This window comes from Brachyhypopomus gauderio, unplaced genomic scaffold (assembly GCF_052324685.1).
Source record: "Brachyhypopomus gauderio isolate BG-103 unplaced genomic scaffold, BGAUD_0.2 sc336, whole genome shotgun sequence".
In the NCBI taxonomy this organism is placed as follows: Eukaryota; Metazoa; Chordata; class Actinopteri; order Gymnotiformes; family Hypopomidae; genus Brachyhypopomus; species Brachyhypopomus gauderio.
In genome coordinates, this window is record NW_027507157.1 from 10,001 (window position 1) to 21,716 (window position 11,716).

The window sequence follows — 11,716 nt, forward strand, 5'->3', positions numbered from 1 at the left end:
GCTAGAGCAGGGGTAATCAATTAAATCTTTCCACGGTCCATTTTTGGCAGATAGCTCAGACCTTAGGTCCGGGTCCGCGGTGGCGAACGAAAGTTGTTGAGCGGGGGGGGACACGTAACACTCAGGGGGGACACACGTAACACTCAAATGGGTGGTGAACGTAACACTCGTCTGAAAAAAAATTCTCCGGTTTAAAATATAGTCTCCTGTTAAAATTTTTTTGGCATTTGGGTCCGTATCCAGTTAATCAGGAATGTGATTGGGTCCGGACAGGACGGCGTTCAGGTCCGGATCCGGACCGCGGTCTGCCATTTGGTGATACCTGAGCTAGAGGTATGTCAGTACTTGGGCCTGCTAAACAGTAAACACCTAATCTGGTAAACAATAAGAACCTAATCTGGTAAACAGTAAGGACCTAATCTGGTAAACAATAAACACTGAATCTGGTAAACAGTAAACACCAAATCTGCTTTTAAGGGCTGCTGTGCTCCCATGTCCATTCTCCTCTATGACCCCTCTCTCCCTCTCCCTCTCTCAATCTCTCTCCCTCCCTTCCTCTCTCCCTCTCTCCCTCTTTCTCTCTCATCTGCTCTCTGTAAATACTCCTCTCTCACTATACCTTCCTCTATCAGTCAATGTATTTTAGTGTAGTGACTGTGAGTGTGTATGTGCGTATGTGTGTGTGTGTGTCCTATAGTTTGCACCTAAGCCATCAGCTGTCCTCTTAAGAATCAACAGGGTCGATTCACTGAGTGACTGACAGGGAATCTAGGCACTGTTTGAGAGGTCTAATCACTTTTAATGACTTGAGCTATTTGTGAGGTGTGGCGTCCTCGTGTGAGAGGTGTGAGTGGAGATAAGGCCAGTGATCATCGCTTCTACGCCATAGCGAATGGGAGACTACAGCTCATCTCTCCACCAGCAGAATGTTACATCACACTGCAGTTGGGCTCGGAGCAGCTGAACAGAGCCAAGTCCTACAGTGATGGGAGAAGGGAGGTCATGTGACCAAACGTGCAGCTTGTGAAGGAGGTGGTGAAGGCTCCATTCAGGAGCAGCTCCTTTGTGAGGGCTCCTCTCCCACACTACGCTTCCCTGCCGTGTACAGTGAACACACCGACTGTGAGTTCAGGCGTGTCTCATTCCAGAAATTAGGTGACCATCCAGGCTCTTGCCCTGAGTGATCTTGACGTAATATGCAGGTTCTGGTCTAGTATCATTATATGGGACGTGGCATTGATATTGATCTCTTGCATTTGGCTCTCACGAGGAGTCTTAGAAGTGCTTTTAATTAGAGTGCAGAGAGATGCTGGGATCAGGCTCCTTCATGGATCATTGACTGCAGCTTTCTGTTGGATTGCAGATACATAAAATGTAAATGGTGGTGGAGGATGCTTGTGCCCTGCTCTCGTGCACTGCTCACGTGCACATGGGCACCGCACACGGGCACTCCTCACACATGCACAGGAAAATTAGATCCCTGCCTTCTGTAGAACGTGTCTTAGACTACATGAAGTGAGACAGCTAGCCCGACACTCGATGGCTGTGCGCTGTGTCTGAACTCTAACGCAGCCTGTTTCCACGGCACAACACATTCTGTATGGGAACCACAGAGACTGCACACTGATTCTACTCTTACATTAAACACACAATGACACTTTAATGAAACATCCTGAAGGTCATATCTGTGTGAATGCCTTTACCAACATCGACTCAATCACTTTAGCTCTTTAATTCGTATTGCATCAGCGATGGAATAAACAGCGTCTTCGGTTCCCACAGGCCGCTCTGTCTGCGGCCCCTGTTGCTGAGGGAAGACGAGCCTGCCAGGCACAGGGTGTAAGCTGAATCCACCCCAGGGTTTGGGAGGGCTGAGTAGCCCAGCTCCTCTGTTGCTGTAACTACGTACGAGGGCCTGGACACACTGCTGAGGGACTGTCACTTTAAAACTAACAATCAGAAGGGGGGGGGGGGGGGGGGGGAGCAGAGTTAGACTTTCTATGTGGGAATGTTTGTGTTGGGCAAACCAGGAGCTGTTTCTCTGAGAATTCAGCTTTCGTCTTCAGTCAGAGGGAGGGAGAGGGTCTAGTGGGACTGGATGGCTCCTGAACACCCGGGCAGTGACATAGTCAAGGCTTTCTGTCCCCGGCTGGACCAGCTGAAGAAGCCATGAAGGACGTGAGAGGAGCGGGGGGACGCTGTACCTGAGGACACCTCACTGTTTATGCACCTGGACCAAAGAGGAGTCACCTGTCCACAACACCCGTGTGCATACGCACGTGTGTGTGCGCGCTTTGTGAGTTATGGAGGCCGTGCTTCTGAGTTTGGAGGATAATGTGTGTGTGCGACAGGGTGTGTTATGGAATCTGACGTCAACTGCTCTCAGGAGACTGAGGCACACACACCTACTGTATAACACCGTGTACCAGGTATGACTATGTGTGTGTGTGTGTGTGTGTGTGTGTGTGTGTGTGTGTGTGTGTGTGTGTGTGTGTGTGTGTGTGTGTGTGTGTGTGTGTGTGTGTGTGATTCGTATTCAGTCCCTGTTTCTCTACCTTCTCATATTTTCTCACAGGGTGAGCAGATCACTGGTCAGCAGACCAGACTAAACAGTCCCAGAGAGCTTGATTTCAGAATAGACAGGCTTGAGAAATTATATGATGATAAATGAAAGTTTTAAAGATCCCAGTGGAATATCTTAGCAGAGTGATGAAAGCAGTCATCTAGCATTCAAAGAAAGCAATATCCAGACAAATACACAGAGCAGAAGCCAAAATACATAAACACACACACACACACACACACACACACACACACACACACACACACACACACACACACACACACACACACACACAGTTTTTCTCTTTAGAGCTCAAGAGCACTTGCAATTTGGAAGAATGCTGTAAACAATGAAAGTGAAATTTGACCATTAATAGAGGTCAAATGCAAAGGGCATCAGACCTCCTTCATTTATCTAAACTGAGAACTATCCTTTTTGGCCTTGTGAGGTAGGTTCTGTTAGGTGTTCTCAGGTTTTGCCAGTTTTCCCTGAATACTTAAGAGGACAGATCTTTCAGTATTGTCCTGGAAACGTATAAAACCTTCTCAGATGCCTTCTGGTGGCAGCAGCGTTTGTTCAAGAAAATACCTTTTCATGAGAGTCCTTTCCACAATTCTCTCTCTCTCTCTCTCTCTCTCTCCTCTCTCTCTCTCTCTCTCTCTCTCTCTCTCTCTCTCTACTCCCATCTGATCTCTTTAAAGTTCAGTCCAGCTCAGTAAGTCTCATTCTTTCTTCCCAGCTCTTTGCAGCACACATAGAAACGCTTTTGTTCTCCCTTAAGCTGCTAATTGCAGATCTGTGAGAGCGGGTTGGTTTGGAGGGGCTACAGTGCTGCTGTCCTGTCGGATAATTTTATAAGCAAAAACCTTTGCACACACAGCTCTTTCCCTTGTCCTGCATCCTGATACAGAGCTGACCATAGCCAGCCAGACCTGCTCGTCCTTTAGACTTAATAGATAATGGCAGACGTCTACAGCCTTGACATTCAGCCACTGTCTTTTCTTCAGGTCTAGCTGTTTGTGTGTGTGTGTGTGTGTGTGTGTGTGTGTGTGTGTGTGTGTGTGTGTGTGTGTGTGTGTGTGTGTGTGTGTGTGTGTGTGTGTGCTGGGGGGTGGGGGTATGGGGGTATGGGTGTGTAGGTGTACGTGTCTGTACATGTTTGTACGCATTTCCGTAAGGAACTATGCTTGTCTTTGCAGAAGTATCTCCTTTCTCTATGTTTAAGAAGGATGGCTTCAGTCTGAAGGAAATACCATTTTGCTGACAAACTGACACCCCCCTGAGCTGTGTGATAAATGGACTGTTCCGCTCTGGACAGTGTGGAGTGGTTCCCTGGCTGACACACATGCTGGCGTGTAGTGCCTCTCCTCCGCCCTGGCGGTCCCGCCCACTCCATCAGTGCACTGTGCACTCCCACCGTCTGCCATGATCATGCTGACTGAACAGAGCATTCCTTCACACACTGGCCTGCAGTGCAGCGTTATGACTCTTTAGTCCACACTGGAAACATGGACAAGTACACACACACACACACACACACACACACACACACACACACACACACACACACACACACACACACACATACACACACACACACACACACCTACACACACACACATACACACACACACACACCTACACTCACACACACACATACACACACACACACACCTACACTCACACACACACTCTCACACACACACATACTCACACACACACATACACACACACACACAGCTGTATTTATTAGCCATGGTATTTTCCCAGAACCTAGTCCTGTGTGATTACATTCTTCTTCTGGTTGTTTCTTTGTGTTCTTTATAATGCTAGGATGAGTGTGTGTGTGTGTGTGTGTGTGCATGTGCATGTGTGTGTGTGCGTGTGTGCGTGTGTGTGTGCGTGTGTGTGTGTGCGTGTGTGTGTGCGTGTGTGTGTGTGTGTTTGTGTGTGTGTGTGTGTGTGTGTGTGTGTGTGTGTGTGTGTGTGTGTGTGTGTGTGTGTGTGTGTGTGTGTGTGAACGTGTACGTGTCCATTTCTCAGCAGTTTTCCGTTAGTGTTCATAGTGGGTGTGCTTTGATTGTTGGATAATGGATTCAAATTTTTAACACATGGTCTCCTGGGAATGGTTGATATTTGCATGCACTGTGTGGAACATTTTTCTCTGCTGCTTAAATCCATATATATAAACTGTTTTCCCCTCTTCACTGCATGTGTGTGTATGTGTGTGGAACTGTGTGTGTGATGATGTAAATCATACCTCAGCAGAACAGATCCAGGGCGAAAGGCAGACGAGATGTTTCGCCATGTGGGACTTTGTCAGTGATGTAGAGTCCCTCAGAAATGTCTGTTTTCTAGTTAAAATCTAATTTCACTAGTAGTGTGAGAATATTTAACATTTAATCACTGTGGGAATATTCTGTGTTGGCTGTTATGCTGGATGTTAAGCTGGATTTTAGGCTGATGTTAGGCTGGATGTTGGGCTGATGTTAGGCTGATGTTAGGTTGATGTTATACTGGATGTTAGGCTGATGTTAGGCTGATGTTATGCTGGATGTTACGCTGGATGTTAGGCTGATGTTAGGCTGGATGTTAGGCTGATGTTAGGCTGATGTTAGGCTGGATGTTAGGCTGATGTTAGGCTGATGTTGGGCTGAATGTTAGGCTGATGTTATGCTGGATGTTAGGCTGATGTTAGGCTGATGTCTTTGAGGTTTGTTGGGCATACTGATGACAAATTCTTTCCAGAGGGACATATACAATAGTCTTTCCAATTATTGGATTTTTCACTCATATAAGTCATATTATAGTAATATGATTGAGTGACTAATATCAGACCTTAATTCAAACTGAATTATTTAGTGTATTTTGTGAGCGTCAGACTTTTTGTCTGTATGTATTACCAATGAGCTGGATTTTGTGTGTGTGTGTGTGTGTGTGTGTGTGTGTGTGTGTGTGTGTGTGTGTGTGTGTGTGTGTGTGTGTGTGTGTGTGTGTGTGTGTGTGCGTGTGTGTGTGTGTGTGTGTGTGTGTGTGTGTGTGTGTGTGTGTGTGTTGCCTTGGACTCCATACACTAGTGCGTTTAATATGTCCTGTGCTTGTATTTGTTCAATTAACTTGACTAAAATTCTTTCTGAGTTTTTTAAAAGGAGCTATGTCTTCTTGGTCTACTCAGCACTTCCTCAGACAGAGGAACTGAATGCTGCTGTTCCTTCGTTGTGAAGCTACCTGCCCTAAATTCTTCCAGAAAGGATGAATGAGTAGGACGGGTTCCTGCACTTTCACATTTGAATGAACACAGTCCTGGGGGAAGAAGCACCTACGTCACTGCAGTCTAGGGAGCTGAAAACCCCCAATAGCTACATGCAGGTTTTGTGTGGAGGCCATTTAGGTTTTACTTTAGAGTTTGAGTTAGGCTTTATTTTATAGTTTGTTAGGCTTTATTTTATAGTTTGAGTTAGGTTTTACTTAAACATACAAGCTACGGTTTACTTAAATGTATTAGTTGATGTTTACTTACATGAACATAAATGTAGGGTTGACGTTCACATATATTTAGCATGAATAAGAACAGAATGCATCTTTGGCGCATGTAATAAATCCTTTAGTGTCTGTGTGCATTCATGTGTGTGTCCACAGTGTAGTATTAGAACAAAGCCTATTCCAGTGTGACCCTGTCACTGCAGCCTATCAGAGTGCTGCGTTTGACACTCAGGATGGGCTGTGACTTCAGGGATCTGAGCTCTTCGCTCAAGGCTGCCCTCCAGTGGCCAGGGGGGTAGTGATTCTTCACTGGAAAAGAAAAGCAGTGAGCTGACCCACTGTCTTTTAATCATCATCGTGAGCAAGGGCACTGTAGCCTGCATCATCTAGTTATTAATGGAGTGTTTCATCACTCACACTCCTGACCCTCAGCTACCAGGTAATTCTGTAACTGAATCATTAGACAGCTTGAATATTTAAACACACTTCCTCCTTGCGGGAGCACAAACTGAAAACACTTTATCTGTCTGTGAATAATTCACACCACTCACAAAATACGTCATTAAGATGTGTGTGTGTGTGTGTGTGTGTGTGTGTGTGTGTGTGTGCAGTGCATGTTCAGCATCAAAGCTGCATGACAATCCTCTCCTCAAATTCTCTAATACTGTTATACGTTTACTGAAGAACTTTGCTACTTTCCCAAATGGCTCCCAAAACATTTGAATATTTTCCTACAAGTAAGTGATCATTCTGTTTTCCATAGTGCTGGTTTGAATACCTGAAATTTCACATGCAAAATTATAATCACTAAGGAGCCGTCAGTCTTTTTGTACATCTCATATTCATATTCAAATTTCTCTCTCTCTCTCTCTCTCTCTCTCTCTCTCTCTCTAGCAGAAAGCAGCTCTCTCTCTCTGTTTCTATGTAATAAATCCCCATTGTTGAAGTAATAACATTTCTGTCATTTTTATTATAGCATTTCTCCTATAGGCAATGCTTGCAAAAGCCTATCAGCCATCACCTTATCCATTATAGTTCAAAGTAATTATTGGACAGGGGTTCAGCTAGAATTCAAATTCAAAAGTAAAAAAAATGCACCAATCATGAGACAGCGCATAATAATATAGAGGATAGTGCCCAGTCGGGACACAGTGGGAGAAGGGTGCAGGGTAAAGGTACTCAGTAATGATCTTCACAGACTGAAAGTCTCGTAAATTTATACCCACTTAATTATGAAGGAGTCAGTCCTAAGAGAAGCGAAACAGATCACGTAAAACTGCCTCTGTGTGTGTGTGTGTGTGTGTGTGTGTGTGTGTGTGTGTGTGTGTGTGTGTGTGTGTGTGTGTGTGTGTGTGTGTGTGTGTGTGTGTGTGTGTGTGTGTGTGTGTGTGGCCTAGTGTAGCTGTTCTAGTGCTTTTCACGTGAGGTGTCAGACGTGAGTGTACTGTGTCATACCCACAAGGAAAACATGTATTCATACAAACTGTCAGATTGAATTTCATTAAAAAACCCAGCTCTCCCTATACATGTGTGTTTGTCTGTAGGAGGTCCTTAATATCACAGCACCTAAAGTCTCCATCAGCAGCTCCATTTCAGACAAATGCACTGCAGATGTGTGGGTGTGGGTGGAGATCACTGCAGATGTGTGGGTGTGCATGTGTGTGGGTGTGCATGTGTGTGTGTGTGTGTGTGTGTGTGTGTGTGTGTGTGTGTGTGTGTGTGTGGATGGGTGGGTGTAGGTCACTGCAGATGTGTGGGTATATGCCACTGCAGATGTGTGGGTGTGGGTGGGTGGAGGGCACTGCAGATGTGTGGGTGTGGGTGGGTGTAGGTCACTGTAGATGTGAGGGTGTGGGTGGGTGTAGGTCACTGCAGATGTGTGGGTATATGCCACTGCAGATGTGTGGGTGTGGGTGGGTGGAGGGCACTGCAGATGTGTGGGTGTGGGTGGGTGTAGGTCACTGTAGATGTGTGGGTGTGGGTGGGTGTAGGTCACTGCAGATGTGTGGGTATATGTCACTGCAGATGTGTGGGTGTGGGTGGGTGTAGGTCACTGCAGATGTGTGGGTGTGGGTGGGTGTAGGTCACTGTAGATGTGTGGGTGTGGGTGGGTGTAGGTCACTGTAGATGTGTGGGTATATGCCACTGCAGATGTGTGGGTGTGGGTGGGTGGAGGTCACTGCAGATGTGTGGGTGTGGGTGGGTGTAGGTCACTGCTTTTTGTTTGCCAAACTCCAGAGTTCACCAGTTTCCCAGGAATTTGAGGAATGTGGATCCAGTTAAAGATGTGAGTAACTCAGACACAGACAAAGGAAAGAAAATGTATTCACAGATGCTTCTACAAAGGTGAAGTTTAAGGTCTGGCTTTTAATAGATAAGACATTCCTCACACACACACACACACACACACACACACACACACACACACACACACACACACACACACACACACACAGTGCATATGAGTAATAGAAGAAACTGTGTTGTTCAATGCCTTAAATGGAGTGAGGAAGTGAGGATTGTGTGTGCGTGCGTGCGTGCGTGCGTGCGTGCGTGTGTGTGTGTGTGCATGTGTGTGTGTGTGTGTGTGTGTGTGTATTTAAGATGCACAGTACTCACACACTCTAACTCACAGGACCTCTAACTCACATGCTTAGCTGGGTTTAGAGGAGAGGTGATAGGACACCCTGAGTCAGCATTATCTTACTCTCTTCTCCTGTCCCTAACCATCACCCCATTGCACCGGTGACCAGTACACTTTGAAAAGCGGTTGTATATGCGAGCAGGACACACAGAGACCTTTGCTTAGGATGTGGTCATGGCCTGCTTCATACAGGACAACCCCAGGCTGAACGAATGTGTTGACCCCCTTACTGCATCAGAGAGATGGAGAGAGACCCTCTCTAGGTCACAGGTTAGCAGGGTCTAGAACATCACCTGGCTGCTTCTGTACATGATATATTCCAAATGCAGCTGTGTTCATCTTCATTTGAATTACTACGATGTTCTACTAAACAGACTGTATTCTGAGAACCGCGTCATTTCATCTAATGTCCTGTCTAATTCATTTGCATGTGAGGATGTGTAAAGGCTGAATAAACTTGGGCAGTATGTGTATTTCTGGCCAGATGGTAACTTAGCAATGCAGTGAAATTACAGCAAGGGAGATCTCATACGTTTGAAGTGCTTACATGTGGGTGTATGTTTTTTTTTCCACAGACATAACTAGAAACACATTTTTCTCTCACAAGACAGGCAGACACATACACACAGAAACAAAGAGAGAGGGAGAGAGAAAAACAGGGAGGAGAGAGAGGAAGAGGGGGAAAAGAGAGAGAATGAGGGGAGAGAGAGAAAGAGGGGAAGAGAGGAGGTAAAGAAGTTTGAAGGAAACTATTCCCAAGGTCTGTGTTCTTCAGCCATGTAAAGACTCCTTTTGCTGTTTCATATTGTATGCAGGGTTATAAGTCTCTATAGTCTCCTGAAAAGCACACACACACACACACACACACACACACACTGGCACACACACTCACAAGCACTCACCATATAGAGTAGAAGGAGTAATGGTTCTCAGTGGTCCAATACAACACATACAGCAGAACCGGAGCACTGATGAGAGTGAGTGCTCAATCCCAACACATCACTCAGAGTTGATTTGTGCTGTCTGCTGATGCTGAAGATAGTTTAATATGCGCAGATATAAGATCCAGCTCTCATCTTAAGCACATTATTAACTAGAGTAATAGCCATGTAAGACAATAGGTTATTACACTAATATATCCTCGGTTACACTGTGCCTGAGGTTGTGCTATCTACACCTGGACTTACCCACAAAGGTTCAGCATATAGAATTACAAAAAGCACACTGAAAAGTCTCCTGAAAAGCACACTCACACACACACACATACACACACACACAGATGATTTGAGAGGCCGCAGAGGATCCTTGATGTGACATGTGATTTAAAGCAGAGGCGTAACCACCATGACTGTCCTCAAAAAGCACCAAAGCACCACACCTCCCACACCTATATATATATATATATATATATATATATATATATATATATATATATATATATATATATATATGAGTGTGTGTGTGTGCGTGCGTGCGTGCGTGCGTGTGTGCGTGTGTGTGTGTGTGTGTGTGTGTGTGTGTGTGTGTGTGTGTGTGAGAGAGAGAGTGTGTGTTTCATGTTATATTTTAGATTTGTTTTTGTTTTCATCTCAATTTTAATTTTCTTTTTCGGGTCATTTTTGCATATGAGTTATGAATAAGTGTTTTCAGGTCAATTTAGTGAATGAGTCTGAGCTATGACACACTTTCATATGAGATGACTTTGACAATGACTACCTCATGTGCTGTTCATACTGTCTTACACTGGGCTTCTGTAGGCCACACGCCTGACTCCATCATACGTTAATTAAAAGGTCTGTTCTGTTTATATGTAATTACAGTAACGTGGGTCACAGAAGAGACAACTGCCCACATTCTGAAGACACATCATCACATCATACATCATTGTCTCTTTCCCCACTCCACCTTTCATCAGCTTCATTGGTGTTGACCCTACAACCTACTCTCTAAACCCTACACCCCACACCCTAAACCCCACACCCCACACCCCACACCCTAAATCCTACGGCCATTTTTAACAGTTTCCGTTTCATGGAGTTTGTATATCAGTTTTAGCAGTTTCTGTTTCATGGAGTTTGCATATCACAGTTTTTGCACAGTTTCTGTTTCATGGAGTTTGTATGTCACAGTTTAAGCACAGTTTCTGTTTCATGGTGCACTTTGATCTCAAAAGAGGCATTAATATGACACATTGCCTGGAGTGGAAGAGGGGGTGGGCATTTTGAAGTTTATTTTAGAACTCCTCTCCTCCAATCACAATCGTGTGAGTTTGGCCGTTCCCATCCATTCCACCCTGCCCCCAGTGCATCTTGGGCTTCCTTAGTCGAAATGTTCGGATCCCTGTGTTCTTTTCCTCTCTCTCCCTCCTTCTCTCTTTCTCTCTCTCTCTCTCAAACTCTTTCTTTCCCTCTCTCAAACAAGAGGCCCTTGTGACTAAGCGTTCGGACCTGGGCCCAGAGGAAGCAGCCAATAAAGCTAAAATATGTCGAACGGAGCTCGGGGATCATGAGGGACTGTTTGAATTGGACAGGCGGGTTTCCGCTGTGGCTGGTCTGCCAGACGGGCACCGAGCTCCACGCTCCTAACGGCTGTGACACTTGCTCACCTCAGCTCAACTTTCTGAAAATAGCTACACTGTTTGACTACATCAATGATCTGCTCACTGTCGTTGGGACTGTTCTGTGTTTATCTCAGACTATAACAACCGTATAAGTGAGAACCAATGACCACAGATTCATGAGCTGAACTCTGATAGGAGCATGCAGCTCCTGTTCCATGTTTGTTTGATGATTTTCAGTTCTCATAATAGACTTACTCTTAGTGTGTGTGTGTGTGTGTGTGTGTGTGTGTGTGTGTGTGTGTGTGTGTGTGTGTGTGTGTGTGTGTGTGTGTGTGTGTGTGTGTGTGTTTCAAAAAGCTGGGAAAAATATCCATCCATGCGGTCTTTTTTTCTTTAGAACTACACTGTAACTGCAGTATAAAAACATTCTTGATCGTTGGGGGGGTTCATGTGGAAATTCAAGGCT

At 45.3% G+C, this 11,716-nt stretch overlaps 1 protein-coding gene across 5 annotated transcripts in view; it reads left to right on the forward strand.

The window, feature by feature from the left end:
• LOC143504815 (FERM domain-containing protein 4A-like) overlaps positions 1-11,716 on the forward strand; it is a 67,972-nt gene that overhangs the window by 8,629 nt on the left and 47,627 nt on the right. For 2 of the 5 annotated variants that reach the window (XM_076996035.1, XM_076996032.1), the window contains exon 1: positions 2,046-2,429. The exons of 1 other annotated variant lie outside the window; for it this stretch is intronic. In XM_076996035.1, the coding sequence (XP_076852150.1) occupies positions 2,304-2,429 (126 nt within the window). In that variant the 5' untranslated portion in view covers positions 2,046-2,303. Of the gene's footprint in view, positions 1-2,045; positions 2,430-11,716 lie in introns of those variants that run through there. 2 more of the 5 variants (XM_076996034.1, XM_076996031.1) reach the window with 1 other exon arrangement.